This window comes from Vulpes lagopus, chromosome 24 (genome assembly GCF_018345385.1).
Source record: "Vulpes lagopus strain Blue_001 chromosome 24, ASM1834538v1, whole genome shotgun sequence".
In the NCBI taxonomy this organism is placed as follows: Eukaryota; Metazoa; Chordata; class Mammalia; order Carnivora; family Canidae; genus Vulpes; species Vulpes lagopus.
The window spans coordinates 47,360,252-47,380,888 of NC_054847.1; the positions used below are offsets into that span (position 1 = coordinate 47,360,252).

The following is a 20,637-nucleotide window of genomic DNA, read 5'->3' on the forward strand; positions in this document are numbered from 1 at the left end:
TTGCCCCCCAGCCTTGTGTGCACGATCTCTCTCTCTCTCTCTCTCTCTCAATGAAATGAATACATATAATATTTTAAGAAAAAAAGAAAAATTTATGAATGATTGGCACTAAATTATTACTTCAGTGGATTTTGAAAAAATGAACAGAAAGAATTTCAATTGTTTTAAAATACAGTTTCAGTATTAAATGTTGCACATCTATCCAGAGAATATTGTAGCTATTTTCTTTGTTAGACTGCACAGGTAGTTTCTTTGTTAGCCTTTGCATTTTCCTGAATGCTAAAATTGTCACTGAATTTACTATGTTGTTTTGTTTTTCCATAGTTGGACCTTTAAGCCCAAGTAATTGAAGTCCTATAACGTCCCCTCTAGCTCCTCGCGCTTTAGCCATGATTGGGACTAATTAGACTGGCCCAGCTTCAGGTTTAATAAGACATTTGTGGAAACATGGAATTGGAAAGCTTTTTCAGTGGGTCCAGGATGGCCAGCTTGACATTTAGCTGTCATGCATCTTTCACTTTTCTTTCTTGATCTACGGAGTGCTGAACCATATTTGTTCCTCTGTTACTGTGGCAACTCATGATTTTGTTCAACAGGAAAGTATTTTCCTAGTTTTGTAAGTCATAGTATTACCTAAGTAAAAAAAACAAAAAAACAAAAACATATGTGTGTGTGTGTGTGTGTGTGTGTGTGTGTGTGATTGCGGAGAACAATATGATAGCACTATGTAAAAGATTGATCCCCCATCATAATCTATAATGATAGAACATATTTGATATAGCAGTCCTAGTGATAATAAAGGACAGAAGTGGCTAATTTATGGTGGCACCTGTGTTTGTCTTTCAAACAAGTGCAAGCATTGTAAAAAAAAAAAATGAATTACATTTAATTAGCTCATACTAAGTGAGCATGGTCTAATTTAATTCTCACAACACATTTCCGAGGCAGGTACTAGCAAATAGTATTACGCCCACTTTTTATATGAGAAAACTGTAAATTAGAGGAACATGCACAGAGTTATAAGGTGTCACAGCCAGGATCCAAACACAGCCAAGACTGCCTTGTGGATGTCCTTGATAAGGTTTTTTTCCCTACATGTTTTCCAATATGACAGAGTTGTGTGTCTCTGGGAAATCCCTGTGGGCAAGATCTGTGGGTATCTCAGTCCAGGTACTGCCAAATTAGAGCTAGCAGAATCTTTGATCTGCTTTACAGAGCAGCTTTAACACTTTTTTGGTGAACTCTGAGTGTCTAATTTATAGGATCCTCCAATTACTTCCAACCTTGAGAAAACACATCAAGAATTGTATATGATAAATTTGAGATTATACTTCATCACAACCAAAATATATAGTGTACCAATTGTCTTTGTACACACAATATTCATTGTACGTAGGTCAGTTTTATGTCTGTCTCGATACTCAAGTCATTCTAACTCGCACATTTAATGGAGAGGAATTCTGTGATACTTTTTTTGGGGGGGGGTAAGCAGAAGCTCAGTTGGGTTGTAATGTATGCTTCCCTGTTTTCGAGACATGGAAAGCAGCCATCTCTTAGGTGCAGATGATTTGCAGATCTCTAGATAGGCACCTTCCTCATTCTAACGGACTGCTGGCGTTAGAAATTTGAATAGAATTATTAAATCCTGAACAATTTTCCTAGATCCCTAGCTCACCTCCTGATATAGTCTCTACTTCCATGCTTTTTGAGGGGGAACCAGTCAGCCTTGATTCTTCTCTTTCGTCTCCCACAGCCAATCAGTCTCCCCAAAAATATGAATTTTACTTTGTTGAATCTATGCTTTTCTGACCCTTGATGCTGCACCTGATTTTGCCCCAGGTCTACAGTCGCCCTCCTGAATAATGACAGTCACCCGGCTCTACCAGGTCCAATCCACCTGCATCACAGGCAGAGTAAGCTTTTGCAAAGCAGATGTGACTATGACACACACCAGCTTAAAATAAGATTGCCATAGCTCCAAACTGTCCACAGATGAAAATCACAGGCTTTCTATGACCTAACTGCTCCCTCCCATTTCCATCTTCAGCCAAATTATGGAGCTGCTCTTTCTCAGACTTATCCTGCTTTGTCTTACCTGCTCTTACCTGCCTTGCTCCTTCTGTCTGGAACAACTTTCCCTCTTTTTGCTTTGGCAGAGTCCAGGTTGAGTGCCGTTTCTGCATGCCCCATAGCACTTTGTATATCCCAGAGCATCCTTTATGGCTGTATCATTAGTTTGTCTCTTTGTCTATCTGCTCCAGTAGACTCTGCTTGCAGAGGCTGAGTATTATTTTATTATGTCTGTAGCACCTCATAAGATGCTGATATGCCATGTAGAGGGCATGTCCTATCTGCATGCTGAATGAGACCATGAATAATTTGAATGTATTCATTAGTGGGAAAGAATGTTTTATTTTATTTTTGTCTTAGCCATAACTAGTATCTTCATTGGACCCAGATTTTCCCATTTCTTAAGATTATATGATTTGGGAGCATTTTATCTGAAATCCAGCCTCTTTATTTTTTCTATAAAGTGGATATGGCACACACTTAAAATACTTAAATTACATTTTTGGGTTAATAGCCCTGGAGATCTATAAGGGCTCAAGAAAAAAAATAAATCTGAATGTATGATTTTCCGAATCTATCTAAAGATAGAGTAAAAAAAAAACTGCAGTAGAGATTTCAAGGATACTGCATTCGTTGTTAAAATTCAGCTTAAATTTTAGTTAAAAATGCTATAGTTGATATCTAATTTACCTCATTCACATGCTTGGGTTTTATCATATGTAAATCTTCATACTCTGTGACTAAATAATAGAGTGAGTTCATAAGTACAAGTTCAAATTCTAGCCTTCTGTTACTGAGGATCTGCATATATCTCTTATTCTACAGCACATAGATCCAGACAAAATGACAAGTTGAATTCTCTCATCCTTAGATCTTAGCTTAGATGTCACTTCCAATGACATCCGTCTTTGATCACCAGACTGCACTAGTACCCCTGTATTTTTCCTATCATTTCACTTTTTAAAACATAAATTATTGCTTTGCTTGAGACATTTCAGAAGCACCAAATGTACTTATATAAAAATCCAAATGGTTCTCATGGCCCACAAAGCAAGACATGTTCTGACACCTGCTCACCTCTTGAAGGTATCAGGCTATCTAATCCTTCACTCATCCTGTAGGAAGAGCCACACAGCTGCCTTTCCATTAGTTTGAAAGATGCCACCCTGTTACTGAAAGATTCTTCCTGAATCCCTTCACCTGGTGTGCTCACACTACCTTTATGACCAACTTCAGTGTTACCTTCTCAGAGGGGATGTCTTACCTACAGATTAAACATTATTCACAACCACGATTCTTTGTCTTTTTAATTGAAGTATACTTGACATACAATATCCTATTAATTCGAGGTGTACCTTATAGCGATTTGACATTTTCATATGAAATGATCCCCACTATAAATCTAGTTACTATATATCACCATACAAAGTTGCTACAAAATTATTGACTATATTCCCTTACATTACATTCCCATGTTTTATTTTAGAACTGAAGAATTATATCACTTAGTCTCCTTCACCTATTTTGCCCACCTCCCCCTCACTCTCCACTCTGGTAATACACAGTTTGTTTCCTATGAGTCTGTTTCAATTTGTTTTTTAGATTCTACATATAAGTGAAATCATTCAGTACTTGTTTTTCTCTGAGATATTTCACTTAGCATAATACATTCTAGACCCATCCATGTTGTTGCAAGTGACAAAATTTCATTATTTCTGTGGCTGAGTAATATTCCATTGTGTGTAGACAGGTGTATATATACATATACATGTATATATATGGTGTGCACACTGTATGGAGGTTACTCAAAAGATATATCTCTTTGAATTGTTGCTTTCATTTTCTTTGGATAAACACTCAGAAGTGGAATTACTTGATCTTATGGTAGTTTTCACCTTTTGGCGAATCTCCATATTGTTTTCCACAGTTGGCTATACCAATTTACATTCCTACCAATAGTGTGCAAGGTTTTCTTTTCCCTACATCCATGTCAACACAGTATTTTTCATCTTTTTGACAATTGCCAATCTGAGAGGTGTGAGATAATCTTACAGTTTGAATGGCATTTTCCTGGTGATGAGTGATGTTAAGCATCTTTTCATGTTCCTGTTGGCTGTCTGTATGTATTCTTTGGAATAATTACTATTTAAGTTTTCTCCCCATTTTAGTGGGTTGTTTGCTCGTTTGTTTTTTATATTAAGGTGTGTAAGGTCTTCATGTATTTTCCATTTTAACCTCTTATCAAATATATGATTAGCAAATATATTCTCCCATTCAATAAGTTTCTTTTTCATCTGTTGACATTGTCCTTCACTGTGCAAAAACTTTGATGTATTCTCAGTTGCTTCTATTAGCTTTCATTTCCCTTGCCTAAGGAGACTGGTCCAGAAAAATATTGCTAAGATCAATGTCAAACAGCATACAATATTTTCTTCTGGGAGATTTATGATTTCAGTTCTTACATTTAAGTCTTTAATCTATTTTGAGTTTTTTTTTGTTTATGATATAAGAAAGTGGTCAGGCTTTCCCAACACCATTTACTGAAAAGATGGTTTTTCCCTGTTGTGTATTCATGCCAACTTTGTCATGAGTCTGTTTCAGTTTGCATGCGCCTATTTCTGGGTTCTTTCTTCTATTCCATTGTTATGTGTTTTTTGTGCCAGTATCATACTGCTTTGATTAATATAGTTCTGTAGTATAATTGAAGTCAGGGAACATGATACCTCTATCTTTGTTCTTTCTCAGGATTGCTTTTACTATTTGGGGTCTTTTGAGGTTTCACAAACATTTTAGGATTTTTTGTTGTAATTTTGTGAAAAATAACGTTGGTAACTTGAGGCAATTACATTGAATCTGTAATTTGCTTTGGATAATATTTTTATTTTATTTTTAAGATTTTATTTATTTATTCATGAGAGAGAGAGAGAGAAGCAGAGACACAGGCAGAGGGAGAAGCAGGCTCCATGCAGGGAGCCCGATGTGGGACTTGATTCCAGGTCCCCCAGATCAAGCCCTGGGCTGAAGTTGGCGCTAAGCTGAGCCACCTAGGCTGCCCATATTCCTAGGTAATTTTTTGATGAAGTTGTAAATGTGATTACTTTCTTAATAGCTTGTTATTAGTGTATAGAAATGCAACCTATTTCTACATGTTAATTTTGTATTCTGTGACTTTTACTGAATTCATTTATTCTGGTAGTTTTTGGTAAAGTCTGGGGTTTTCTGTATACAGAATCATGTCCTCTTTAAATAGTGACAATTTAATTCTTTTCCAATTTAAATGCCTTTTTTTTTTTCTTGCCTAATTTCTGTGGCTAAGGATTCTTGTACCATATTGAATAAAAGTGGCAAGAGTGGGCATTCTTGTCTTGTTCCTGATTTTAGAGGAAAATCTTTTAGTTTTTTACCCTTGAGTATGATGTTAGCTGTATATTTGTCATCTATGACCTTTCCTATGTTGAGGTGTAGTTCTTCTGTACTTACTTTGTTGGGCTTTTATCACAAGTGGATGTTGAGCTCTGTCAGATGCTTTTTCTTCATCTACTGAGATGATCGTATGATTTTTGGCCTTCATTTTTGTTAATGGTATGTAATGTTAATTAATTTGCAGATGTTGAACCATCTTTGGCATAAATTCCACATAATCATGGGGTATAGTTATTTTGTATGTTCTTTTTAAGGTTTATTTAAGAGAGAGAGGAAAAAAGAAAAGAAAGCAAGCAGGGTGAGGGGCAGAAGGAAAGGAAGACAAGAAGGATCCCCACTGAGCTGGGAGCCCAACACAGGTCTTGATTCCAGGATCCGGAGATCATGACCTGAGCTGAAATCAAGAACTATAAACCAACTGAGCCACCCAGGTGCCCCATGCAGTATAGTTCCTTTAATATATTGTTGAATTTGGTTTGTTAATACTTTGTTGAGAATTTTTGTACCTATCTTTTTCAGCGGTATCGGCCTGTAATTTTTTTTTTTTTCTTTTGATGTCTTTGGTTTTGGTATCAGGGTAATGCTGACCTTGTAAAAAGTATTTGGAAACATTCCTTCCTCTTCATTTTTTGGAGAGTTTTTAAATTACTGATCCAATATCATTACTTGTAATTGGCCTATTCACATTTTCTATTTCTTCAAAATTCAATCTTGAAAGGTTGTGTTTCTAGGAATTTATCATTTTTTCTAGGTTGTCCTGTTTGTTGGTGTATAACTATAGTAGTCTACTATGACCCTTTATATTTCTGTAATATCAGTTTAACTTCTTTTTTTTAAGATTTTATTTATTTATTCATGAGAGACAGAGAAAGAGAGGCAGAGACACAGGAAGAGGGAGGAGAAGCAGGCTTTATACAAGGAGCCCGATGTAGGACTCGATCCCGGAAATCCGGGATCAGGCCCTGAGCCAAAGGCAGATGAGCCATCCAGGCATCCCTATCAGTGTGACTTCTATTTCTAATTTTATTTGTATAGATCCTCTTTTTCTCTTGAAACCTCTGGCTAGAGGTTAATGATTTTATCTTTTCAAAAAAACAGCTCTTAGTTGTACATTGATCTTTTCTATTTTTTTAATATTTTATGTATTTATTCAGAGAGAGAGAGAGAGAGAGAGAGAGAGAGAGGCAGAGACACAGGCAGAGGGAGAAGCAGGCTCCATGCAGGGAGCCTGACGTGAGACTTGATCCCGGGTCTCCAGGATCTCACCCCGGGCTGCAAGCGGCGCTAAACCACTGTGCCACCGGAGCTGCCTGATCTTTTCTATTTTTTAAGTCTCTATTTTTTTTTAATTTTTTTTTTATTTATTTATGATAGTCACACAAAGAGAGAGAGAGAGGCAGAGACATAGGCAGAGGGAGAAGCAGGCTCCATGCACTGGGAGCCCGATGTGGGATTCGATCCCGGGTCTTCAGGATCGCGCCCTGGGCCAAAGGCAGGTGCTAAACCGCTGAGCCACCCGGGGATCCCCCTAAGTCTCTATTTAATGTATTTCCACTAAGATTATTTCTAATTTTGGAATTTGTTTATTTTCTCCTAGGTGTAAGGTTAAATGGCTTATTTGAGATTTTACTTGAGGTAGGCCTGTAGCACTATAAACTTTTCGTTTAAAACTGCTTTTGCTATATTCTATAGATTTTGAAAAGTTGTGTTTTCATTTGCATTTATCTCAAGGTATTTATTTCCACTTTGATTTCTTTATTGACACATTGTTTAGTAGCATGCGTAGTTCTCCACATTTTATTTTTCTAGTTATCTTCTTTAATGAATTTCTCGTTTCATATATAGAGGGTGAAAAGATGCTTGATATAATTTCAGTCTTTTTTAATTTATTGTAGTTTGTGGCTTAACATGTGATGTATTCTGGAGAATGTTCAGTGTGCACTTAAAAAAAAAGTCTGAAGATTTTAGATGAAATGTTCTCTATATATCGGTTAAGCCCATTTGGTCGAATGTGGTGTTTAAGGCCATTGTTTTTCTTATTGATTTTCAGTCTGATGATCCATTTCATTGATTCAGGTAGGGTATTCTATTTTGTATTACTGTCAATTTTTCCCTTTATATCTGATAAAATTTGCTTTATATATTTACATGCTCATATGTTGGGTGCATAGACATTTACAAATGTTACATTGTCTTCTTGGAGTCACATTCTTTGTTTTAAAGTGTATTTTAGCTGATATGAATACTGCTACTTCGCTTTATTTCCATTTCCATGGAATATTTTTTCCATCCTTTCACTTTCAGTCTGCATGTGTCTTTAGAGCTAAGTGAGACTCTTAAAAGCAGCATATAAATGGGTCTTGTTTTATCCATTCAGCCACCCTATGCCTTTTGATTGGATCATTTTGTCCATTTACATTTAAAATGTATTAATAGGTATATACTTATTGCTATTGTTTTCTGCATGGTTTTGTAGTTCTCCTGATTTCTTGTAGTTTGCTGATTTTATTGTTATTTTTGGGTTCCTTTCTTTTTTGTATATGTTGTAGGTTTTTGGTTTGTTAAGTTCTTTTGCAGGTTTGGTTTTGGTTACCATGAGGTTCACTTATACCAACACTATAAATATTGCAGTCTGTTTTAAGCTGATAATCACTTAATTTCCAATGCATTCTACAAGTACTACATTTGTACTCCCTTCACACACATTTTTATGTTGCTGATATCATAATTTACAGCTTTTTTGGGTTTTTACATTTTTCATACTAGATTTTTAAGCGGCTAGTCTACTGCCTTTTGTTATATATTTGCCTTTACTAGTGAAATATCTTTAATTATGGCCTTTTCCACTTACAGAGGACATTTTAACTTTTTTTGGAAGTTTGGTGTAGTGGTGATGAACTCCTTTATTTTTGCTTGTCTGAGAAGCTAGGGATCCTGGGCACAATGCTGGGGCTGCCTTTGGGATGGCTGAAGCTAGAGTTAGACCATATGTGATCTGGAGGGTTCCCTGGGCATGCCATGCTTGGGATACCCTCAAAGAGTTGAAGTTGGAGTGGGCATGGGCCAAGGGTGCCCAGGGCATTCTATATACCAACACCTGCAATTCTTCATCATGAAACCTGTGGGTTTCTTTTGTGTCAGTTATCACAGTTTGTAAACATATTTATTTGCTCTGCTCAAATTGGAAGAGCACCTTGAAAGTACTGATCTTAATCTTTCTCTTTTTAAACCAGTATATTCTCAGGGCCTAATATAGGGAATATAGGAGGAGAAATATTTTGGAATGATTTGTGAATAGTATTTATCGCATTCTGTTCATTTTCCTGCCTTTGCCACATACTTTAAGCTTCTCTAGAAGAGTTCTGCTGTCTCTATTACCATCCAATAAATTGAATAGCATAGATATCTAGATAACTAAATTAACAAGGAATTGTCAAAAATCACATGTGAGTACAAGGTGAAATTTGTTTCTTTTTGTGTATCCATTGTATGATTCAAATTTTATCAAGACCCAGAGAAATAGAAACTGTATTGCTTAAGATTTTATTGTAGAAGTTTATGATATATGACCTATTATTGTGTTTATTATATGCATATATTTTAAAACTTTACAAATGTAAACTCAATCTTTATAAAGTTACTATCAGATAGTTTCTGAGTTAAGTTCTATTATCTCCATTTTGGAGAAGGGGAAACTGAGCCAAAGCAAAGTAAAATATCCTAAGCTGACATATTCAGTAAATAGAAGCAAGGATTCAGTGCAATGTGGGTTTAGAGAAGGGATTTGAGATACACTCCAGAGGTTATGCTGTATAATAGTTGGTTCATTAAGGTAGATGAGCAAGAAATAAATATAAGGAGGAAATGAAGTTAGAATGAAAGATGACCTGGAAGTTTCTGGTTTGGTATTCTTTTGAGAAAAGAATGCAAGTTATAAAACAGATTAAACTTAATGGGTTTAAATCTGGAAATAGACATTAGGGCAGAAAGTTATTACAGTAAAATAAATGATAGTAACAGTTAAAATTATAATTGCCATATATTATTTACTATATTCTGAGCAGTCCATATGCTTTTATTATAAGTAAAATGATGAATAGTCATTTATAAATATGGCATGATTTATTCATAGAGATAGATGGGAGATTTATATGCCAGAGACCTCACCAATTGCCATTTATAGAAAGTAGTTGAATTCTTGGGTTTCATTGAGCTCATATAGAAAGACTGTTGCATGAAAAAGAAGAAGCCAAGTACAGATTTTGAGGAAGATTTACCCTAAGTATTACCTAGACAAGAGCAGCCACCAGACCATGATTTAAGAGGAGACAGTGAAATTTTTTTTTAATTGTAAGAATTCCTGTAATATTCTATTAATTCAAGAAAACTCACCCATATCATGTTCTGTCATTGAAGTTCTGTGTCAAATATAATACATATGCCTTGTAAACTCAGGGCTGACTAGTACCCATTGGATTGGGCAGATGTCAAGACACACAATGGTCTTACAGACTTTATTCTGAGGGGAGTAACAGAAAAGCTCAGATTCTCTGGTTTGGGGGCAATAAAGATAAGAATATGGAAATGTGAAATAGGCTACTTTTACAAAAAAAAGTCAGTAAAATCAAGTGTAGTTGAAGATAAGTTATTGATTAGAAAATAATGGCCTGTTTTTTGGTGAGAATATGGAACTCTGATGTAGCTCTAGGCGTGGCGAGAGTGGTGGGAATTTGGAAGTGACACTGAAGGAGTTCAGAAACGGTTGTTTCTGATCTGAAGCCACCAAAGTTCAATCTCAAAATTAAAAGAAAATTAGTGAAACTAAATTAGTGCCAAATGGAGAAAATGTAACAGATTTTAGTAAAATTTATGAAAATCAGCAGGTTCAAAAGACAGTGAAAAGTTAAAAAAGTTATCGAAGGGCTAAGCTCTACTCGCACGTGGATGTGAATCATCATTTATAATAAATTTGCTGAACTTGAATACAGACTGTACTAGCAGATTTTTAAGTTAAAATAAGTCATTTTCAGTTGTACCCTAATAGACACAGTAATAATTGTAGTATAATAGTTGTTTTGCTGTTCGATATGTCACTTGGCAATAAAATTTTATAGTAGTAAACCTTAAGATCATACGCAATTAAGATTTTTCTAGTATTTTTTAATCTTTCAATTCATCTAAAGAAAAATAATTCACAAGTTCAAACCACATATGTAATTTTAAAATTTCAGGTAGCCTCATTAGCAAAACTTTTAAAAGAAACAATTGAAATAAATTCTCATAACATATTTAATCCAATATTAGCTATTATAATTTTAACAAGTAATCAGTAAAAATCTATTTTACTTTAACAATTGTCTTGAGGACAGCCCGGGTGGCTCAGTGGTTTAGCGCAGCCTTCAGCCCAGGGCGTGATCCTGGAAACTCAGGATCAAATCCCATGTCGGGTTCCCGGCATGGAGCCTGCTTCTCCCTCTGCCTGTGTCTCTGCCTCTCTCTCTTTCTCTGTGTCTCTCATGAATAGACAAATAAAATCTTAAAAAAAAAAAAAAAACAATTGTCTTGAACATCACTAAAAGCACATCTCAATTCATGTTTCAAATAGGGATAGACACACTTCAAAAGCTCGATAGCCACATGTGGCTAGTGGCTACCATGTTGGGTAGTTAAGATTAGACCACCATTTCATTGAGTAATAAATTCTGATTATTCATAGAGACCATAGAGAAAGTAGTGTTTTGAGGTGATAGTGGCCTATCCTTCAAGTCTTACCTCCATGTCATCTCTTTTGTGAGACTCTTTCTGAGTATCCTGGCCAAAGCATATCTTCCCTTAAATATTTACATAGCATATGTTGTATTGCTAAATAATCTATTATATAAAAATTATTTTTTCTTATATAAAATATTAAACTTCATAATGGCAAGAGTTATCTGCATATCTCCAATTCCTACCTTATTTAACAAATATTTGTTGAGTGCATATTTACTGTCATGTATTGCTTTTTGTGCTCAAGACACATCTATAGGTAATAAAATCACCGACCACCAACCAGGATTACAGTTGTAGAAAGTCAATGCCCGGTAAAAAATGTTGAATTAAAAGGAATTTTGACTTTAATTTTTGGTGAGTCTTTAAACAATAGGTTAAACTTAACAAAGTGATACTTAACAGGTCTTGCAATTTGATTTAAAGCAAGAACCTTTTATAGAGTTTTAGGATGGAAAAAAAAAAATCCTGGTTCAATGGTAGTTCACATGACTGAGTGGTTTTAAATGAACTTCACTCAAAATTGGAAATAAGCAAAATAGTTTTTCTTTAATATAAGTAGGATTATCTAGCAGTGGTACCAATTTGTACCACATCTGCAGAACTCTGCCTAATTCCAGGAACGAAACTGAGCATTGAGAATTCAGACATTTTTAGGCTTAGGAAATCCAGTGCAAGGGACTCAGGATGACAATGAGGTGTTGAATTCAGCAGCTGAGAATACACTCTAAGTGCTTCTGAAAGGGCAAACCTGGATGACTTTTAAAGTGTCTGCTGTCTTTAAGGAAATAAGACAACTGATGGTGGAAGTTTATTGGAGAGGGGAATTCTTATTTGTAGGGGCTAATAATGCTGTGTTAAGCTCTAGGAAGTGTGTTAGGTGGCACTGAAATACTTTCAAGACGATTATATAAAAATGGATAAGTATCTGTCACAGACTACAGGATGTTGAGAATATAAGGGTCCATTAATTTATAGTATGCTATGTGTTTTACACGTCTGTGTTTTTCTTCATTTTCTCTTTTCTTTCTTTCAGTTTGGGAGAATGGTAGTCTTCTGGGCTACATACTTCTTTGCACCTGTATGTCTGTATTTCCTCACAGTGAATTGCATTATAATTTATACTATGTTTATCTCTTTTTTTTGTTTGTTTATTTTTGGAAATATATAGCTACCATGTTTGAGGTGCTTGTATTGAGGGATCCTCTCTTATGATTTTGCCAATAACCAGCACTATTGCCTATATAACTGGAATACTCAAAAATGTTGAATCGTATGTTAAAGAACTGAATCCTAAAATCAGAAATTTAACAGTATCTTTTTGCTGCTCTAATTGCTTTCCTAACATCTTCTCTTTCCTCCTTCCTATCCTGAGTCCATTCAGATTTTTATTTTTTTGAGAAACAAATATGATCATATCGTGAAATCCTTAAACCACATTGGTTATCTCCCATCGCTATCTTTACTTCCCAGTCTTGTGGGCTCCAACCTTTGCCCACTGCTTGATTGTGCCAAGAATAATCTTCCATATCGCCTCTCCACCCTCATCCTAGCTCAGCCTTCAGGAAACCTTACATAAATCTGCCTTGTGTGGACCTGTTTTTTTCTACTATAGATCTCTAATAGATCACGTTTCCCTCTTTTGGAATAATTATCACAGTTCTACTTTTAAATTCAGTGTCTCATTATTTGATTACTTCTGTCTGTTAATTTCATTACAGGTTCCATAAGGAAGTGAGCTTTGCCTGCTTCTGTGTGCAACATTATATCATCATACCAAATGCATGTAATAAATGGTCGACACAGATTTTTTAAATATATATATAAATTCATGAACAACCAACGTATTATAAGTGCCATGTGTCTAGACTAAATCTTTTCTTTCTCCTCTCAGAAATATCATCCACATGACAGGAAAGACATATGAGAAAAACCTCTTAAACTATATAATCTTGTGCTTACTTAAGCAGAAAATATTCTTTTTAATACAGGGATTATCTCCATAGACCCTGAAGAGCACTTAATACTTGTTCTACGTAAAGGTTAAATTTTATTTTTTATATGTGCTCATGTAGTTAGAAATTAATATTCTCCTAAGTCATTGAAATGTTAAATTTTCTAACCTTCTAAAATACTTCATTTTTTATAGCTGCAGGCAAGATTGAGAAATAATGTAAACTCTATAAGATATTAATATCCTTAATAGGTACTGAACCTATGGGCTGACACACCTATGGGTTCTCTCATGTTTCACTTTTACTGAGCACTATACTTGACTGTCAAAAAGTAAGTATACCAGTAGCATGAAAATGCATTTACAACAGAACATAAGAAGGGATTGTTTTATATGTTAAAATAAAAATGACAAATAAAGCAGAAAAATACATAAAACAATCATTACATATTATATATGTAAGTGACAAGATTTATTGTAATTAATTATATGAAGGAAAGAGAATTGAGAATTTTGAAATATTTTGTCTAAGTAATGATTTAAATTAAAATAGCATCTAATCATTACATAATTCTTACCCTCTTCATAGCCTCATTCACTTTAATGCCCATCCGTTTCTTGCATTCTCTTGCACTTGGTTAGATATTTGCTCCCCCTCAATTCTGCTTCCAGTATGTGTGACAGATTTGTCATATTCCTACCTCCACCTATCCACTCATCATGATTCTAATACTCACCTTTCCATTTTCTCTGACTTCTCAAGAAGTATTATTTGGACCCATTTTCTTTCTTTTGCAGTTACTTTTATTTGGGGGGAAGGGAGAACTATGTAAAAAGTTTCAGAAGCTAAATTTATACATAAATCCAAAATGTTATTCATCCATATGTCTTAAAATTTACTGGCGTGTCCTTCTCTGAACTAGCAAATTGTCACTTGAGCTCTCAGCTTGTAGCTCAATTATCTTCTACAGAAGCACCAGGCTCATAGTGTTCTAGACAGTGCAATGGCTTTGAGGCAAGTGGTAGACTTAATTCCTACCTATTGCATTTTATTTCGTTGAACATAGGCAGGTTGTTTCACATGCCAAGACAACCGTCAAACAGGAACACGCCCAGAGAACTCTTCTGAGGGCCAAATGATAGGTCCTGTTTGCAGACCTTCATTTTTCACCTTACGGCCTTTTCTCTCACTTAATCTGTAGGGCACATGCCTTCCAATATATTTGCTGCTACTCCTACTTTGCTTGTTACCTAATTTCATTGTTTTTCTTGGGTCAGAGGAGAAATCTTGAGTTGAAGTTCATGGTTGGCCAGAGGATAACAATGAAAATTTCTCTTTGGCACACAAACAAGCACTTGGCACTCTGTTAAGTCTACTTACATTATTCCCCTATCTCTGCAATTTATTCTGGGAACACTGTCTAAAATTATCATATGTGGCTAGGCTTCATCAGTTTGAGTTACTTGCCCAGGATCACACAGCTATTACGTGAAAAGGCTAGACTTTTGTCCAAGGCCATTTTGACAGCAAAGCTGTATATTTATTTTCAAGGTCCATGCCAGAACACCACACCAGAAAAGGCCTTACTTAAGTAAGTGCTTGGATTTTTTTTGGCAGATTGATATAGAGGATGGAGTGAGTCTACCCTAGTCATTGCTTTTAGTTACTCTGAATTAGAGTGATGTCCTTCTTGGCTTTATGTTTTTTATTTTCAAGTGCATTCTTAATGCCAAAGTAAAACCTTAAAGATATTTTAAATATAAATATTTCAAGTGTCTTTCAAAAAAAATAGGCAGAGAGTAATGATCCCCTTGGGCCTTTTAGATGTTACAGAAAAAAATTGGCTCATGTCATAGAAGGTAATTAAAGATAAATCTTTAGATATTTTGAATCCTAAAATTGAAGAATACCTTTTTTATAATTTAATTCAAGTGCCCATGAAATCTGATATGTTCCCAATTCAGCTAGCATTCAGTCACTTATAGCCTGAGTGGAGGAGAGTATTTCTTAGGAGTGTGTACTTATTAAAAAATACAAAGAGTAAATTCAGATGGGTTCAACTCTAGCAATACCCAGTGTATCTGGTGTCCTCTGCTTTCCAGTGCAAACATGTGCTTTATTATTAATTAATTTTGGCAAATCTTTTTTTTTGGGGGGGCGGCTCAGCTGAAATTCTTACAACTTATAATCTCTCTCCAGGTATAACGTGTAAAGATCAAGTTCAGTATTTCATACTGAAAGTGAGACTCAGTTTCCTATGGAAACTGAGCTTTTAATCTTCGTATATGACCTGATGCACTGGATTTTATTTAACACTGGAGTTTCTTAGACAAGGATGAGGCATTTCTTCAAAGAACCTGACCAAATGCTGAAATCCATTTCCTTCTGAAATTGCAGTTGTTAGATTCGACCTGAAACATTTATGAATGTCATTTTGCCTTTCCAGCAATTAAGGAGTTCAAAAAAAAATAATAACCCTTTGTGTTGCCTAGCTTTGAAATTATTATATTTATGCTGAACTGGCCCTTCAATTTGTTCTAACAAATACTTTGGCCGTGAAGAGGGAGACATCAGTTCAAACAGGTGTGGGAAAGGCTTTCTTGATGTATAAAAGTGTCCTATTTTAAAGGCATTTTAGCACATGAATTCCCATGCAGGTGGGTGGCCCATTCACTTCCCCTCAAAGCTGAGGAAATCTCTAAGATCATAGGCCTGATATCACTGGGATGAGGGGCAGTCGGTGGTGATTTACTGAAACTTTCCCTTTCCTGTCTCCTGGTTTTAGTGCTGATCCTCCTGATTGTCACCATGAGAAGACGGAAAAAAGAGCCTCTCATTTTTGATGAGGAGAGAGACATCAGAGAAAATATCGTGAGATACGACGACGAAGGTGGGGGAGAGGAAGACACAGAAGCTTTTGACATGGCCGCGCTCAGAAATCTCAACGTCATCAGAGATACCAAGACCCGGAGGGATGTGACTCCAGAAATTCAGTTCTTGAGTCGACCAACTTTTAAAAGCATCCCAGATAATGTCATTTTTCGGGAATTTATTTGGGAACGACTGAAAGAAGCAGATGTCGATCCCTGTGCTCCCCCCTATGATTCCTTGCAGACGTACGCATTTGAAGGAAATGGCTCAGTGGCTGAATCACTCAGCTCCTTAGATTCCATCAGCTCAAACTCTGATCAGAATTATGACTACCTAAGTGACTGGGGGCCTCGCTTTAAACGACTTGCAGATATGTATGGAACCGGCCAGGAGAGTTTGTACTCATAGCCCTGGAACCCTCATTTGAAAATGTACTGAAGAAAAAGTCAAAGCAAAAAAAATAAATAAATAACAAAAAAATAAAAAATAAACCCACTCCATACAGAAAACAAGAACTTGACTTACTAGAGAAAACGGTTGTAAATACTTCTCCATTTTTAACTGTTTCGGTTTCTGCCTTGGTGAAGCATATCTTCATTAGACTTATCCAAGGGACTTCACTGACCACAGACTCTGAGCATTTGAAGGCTTTTTGATAAAACGAAATGCTCAGTGGTTTGTGAATAGATAGCAACTCTCAGATACCTGCAAAGCACCTAACCTCTATGAGTAAGTAGTGCCCTGTGTTGTCCGTGAACCGAGCGTGCCCTGTACATACCTTCACGGTACCTGCCAGTGAGAAGAATAGAACACGATGTGCCATTGAAAAGTCCTGGAACTTCCTGCATATTAAAACTTGGGACAAATTTAATTTCCAGTGATGCTTTTAGCTTGCTAGATTATAGAATCCAGCAGAATTTTATTGCTGTTGTTTAGCAAATATATTTCATTTAGCAATATATAAATTCTTAGAAAATCCTCCCCAATCCTCCAATACAAGCCAGTAAAATTTGGTTTAAGGCAACATAAACCATTGTTTAGCCAATAAATTGTGAAGTGTTCCAAATAAGAAAAAGGTAAATCATTCTTAAAGTTTGCAGTCATTTTGAGATGCTTGCATAGGTATGAAAAAAGTTGCTGTCTATTCATTGATTTGTATTATCTCTTCTGATTTATACAGGAGACTATCTTTTCTTTTTTTATTTGACACATGGTGTTATATTTATTTTGGAGTTCCAGTCTCCACTAAATTCAGGTCCATCTGACTGCCTCATAGCATTAAGCTCGTCAGAACATGCTGATTTTTCTCCAGTCTGAGCCACATGAAGGAAATGAAGCATGGAAATGGAGAAAAAAATAGTAGAGCAGTTGAGCCCTATTGTAGTTCATATATCAGAGAGGAACACAGCTACAAGGACATAGAAATTGTTCATCTGAGCCATTAGAATGTACCAAACAAACAGTGGAATAAAATCTTTGTAATTTAGAAAGATTTCAGAGAGAATTGAGATTTTTTTGTTTTGATGCAAGATTTATTTATGCTCCAAAGACTTTTGAGAATTTGTTTTCCCCAGCCTCTTTTGCTGTAAACATACTGAGTAAAAGGCTGGGTTTTTTTGTTTTGTTTTGTTTTTTGTTTTTTTTTTTTTTAACTATGTCTTAAACAATGGAATGTTATAAATTTCAAAAAAACATCTTTAAATTCCAATGCAAATTTGTTCCTCAAGAATTAACCAGGTAAGGTAGGATTTCTGTAGTGGTTTAGATGTGCCAAATGAGAAGAGCAGTGTCCAGTGATCACGTGTTTAAGTTTGAGATGGGATTCTCAGAATAAGAAACTTACGACTAAAATAATATTTCCACCAATCATTTTTTTCTTAGAATAGTACCAGTTTAATGTGCATATATTTCAATAAGAATGATTTTTTTCTTTCAATTCTCCTTTGAAAAATAATTTATTGGGTTCCTGATAAGACTACTGTTAAAGGAGATTACATTTTAAAAGTGCTTCTTTCTGAAAGACAAACACTGGAATCAGAATATCAATATTTTGATTACATAAGGAGAAACTAGGATTTTGTAAACCTGTAGCTCCCCTTTAGAAATAAAGTACATGAAAGTGGCCCTCAGCTTAATCAAAATAAATAATTCAATAAATGATTATCTACAGTCCTTTCATTTGAATAAAGTTCTGTAAACATTGTTTCAGGACTAGATAGATCTGCTTCTTGCTGGATTAATATGCATATATATGAAAAACTCGTAACAGTAAAAGGTTCTGTTCGTGACTTTTAGTCAATGTAAGTTTTTCAAATAAAAAAAAATACACCATACACTTACCCAATTCAATAAAAGCAGAGTGCAGTTCAGGAATTATATAGGTGTTAAATCAGCAAGGTGCTGAGAAAACAGTTTTGTAATAATCCCCTTGTCTGCAGGAAGATAAAATAGTTCAGTACATTTGGATTATGATGTCAAAACTGCTGATCGTTGCACATATCACTAAATGGAGGTTTGAATGTATTTCAGAAAAGAAACATCACATCATTCACCTTGCTTTTTCTTGTTTTTAAGTATATATTTTTTCTTGTTTTTTTTTTCATATTTGCCGGTCACAGATTGGGAAAGGAAAAACTCAAATTTAAATAAAGATTTGAAATTCTTGCATATATCCACCTGCTCTTTTATGTGTGAACAATTACATCAATGCACCATTAAAACTGATTCAGTGGTATTTTTAAAAATGTTTAAGATGGCTGAAGGAATGTTCCCAATTTAGATGAAATTTATAAGAAATACTTTAGCTAAGCTTACCTGTGATGGGAGTAGATTGGTTATTTTAGTTTTTTTCTTCTGAAATTCAAAGCTAGGTATGATTATCTCCATAGTACTTAAGAGAGACACTGAAATAGTTGATTGATAAAATCAATGCTAAACCTAGTTAGGAGATTCTCCGAAAACATTTATATAAACACCTGTTATCTACTTATTAAAATTCAGTGGTATACCGGAACCAGCTAGAAACAACTGCCAAGAACTAGTGACCTAGATCTCTTCTCAACCCCTCTTCTAAAGATATCATTTTGGTGGGTTGAATTTAGCCCTGTGGTAATATCTAGACAACCATGAATATCAGCAAAACGCTACCTGTTCTTCCTGGAGAGCCGTTGTTAAATGTTTACCAACATTTCACTTCTAAAAATTGCTTTATAAAGGAAAGCTCATGATTGTAAAGATGGTTTGAATAAAATATCAAATAATGACATGAAAGGAATTTATGCTCTATCACACTACTAAATATAGATCCCTGTGATACTCCCTGGTATGAAGTCCTTGGAGCTACCAGTAGAAAGTAAAGGATCTACTTCATTATAGGAAGTGATGGCTTAATAATTTCATGGGCAGACAGTAGTCTCAGAAACCAATAAATTTAAATATTTTCCATTTGTCTATATGGGGGCGCCATTAGAAATCCAAGGTGCACAAAGTAATGCATATTTTTAACACTTTAATTTCTTAAAAACGTTTGCATTTTACTTGTTACTGTCCTTGTCAAGGAAATGTGCCCAAGCCCCAATTCTGAATTCTCACTGCATAATTTTGAGTCAGCATAAAAAATATGAAAATGAAATTGTATCAAGAAAGTGAGCTTTTGCTGATCAAGCCTAAATTATCATTCTGGTTCCACAGGTCAGTTTCTATGTTAAAGCAATAGTGTATTGCAGACCAAAACTAAGAGGACGACAAAAAAAGATTACCTCTGTGAAGGCAATGAGTAGCTCTTCCTATAAGCAATTAGATGAAGCTGGTAAATCTTTTCTTTTGACCAGAAGCTCTCACCTCAGGCTGAGAGCAGTTGTGATCAGGTAACTGCAGGACACCGACAGGAAGTAATCCTGTTTAGGTAATGATAGCTGCCTTTTCACTCTGCCCTCAGAGAATGTTTTAAATTATTTTAACTTCATGCACAATTACATTTAATACACTAGATGATGAACAGGCACCGGCAATTATTCTCATGTAAGAAGTGTAGTTATATACGGTGTGAGTGATATTTGTGTTATGGCCCACATGCCCAAAGAACTTACAAATAGACTTGCTACTTATATCCAAAAATAAAATCTGAGAGAGCTTAAAATAAGTTTAAATATATTGCAAGAGGCAAAAACAATCTAAATATCTTAAAGTTTTTAAGCACGAGCTATAAATATCTTCAAATTTTCAATTTTAATTTGACATCTACTTAACAAACTTTTAATTAACCTAATTGTTTTAAAAACACTAAAGGTTTATTTACAGTTGATCTAATTAAAGTTGATGATAAGAAAGCTTCAGCGTTTAACTCTTTCTGGTTAGGGATGGCTGGAGGCACAGTGTATATGACAATATAGAAGGAAATTCATTTTCTGTTACACAGTTTTTAAAATTATTAATAATGTATATTATGTGTACATACAATGCTGTATGAAAGTTTGGCAGGCAAAGCTAATGCAGTGATGTCAGCTAATCATCAACATACCAAAAGATCAAGAAAGGAGTAATAACATTT

At 35.1% G+C, this 20,637-nt stretch overlaps 1 protein-coding gene across 2 annotated transcripts in view; it reads left to right on the top strand.

Moving 5' to 3' along the window:
- CDH7 (cadherin 7) overlaps positions 1-20,323 on the top strand; it is a 123,242-nt gene extending 102,919 nt beyond the window's left edge. For both annotated transcript variants that reach the window (XM_041740002.1, XM_041740001.1), the window contains exon 12: positions 16,003-20,323. In XM_041740002.1, coding sequence (XP_041595936.1) covers positions 16,003-16,496 — 494 coding nt within the window. In that variant the 3' untranslated portion in view covers positions 16,497-20,323. The remainder of the gene's footprint in view (positions 1-16,002) is intronic.
- Positions 20,324-20,637: the final 314 nt, after the last annotated feature.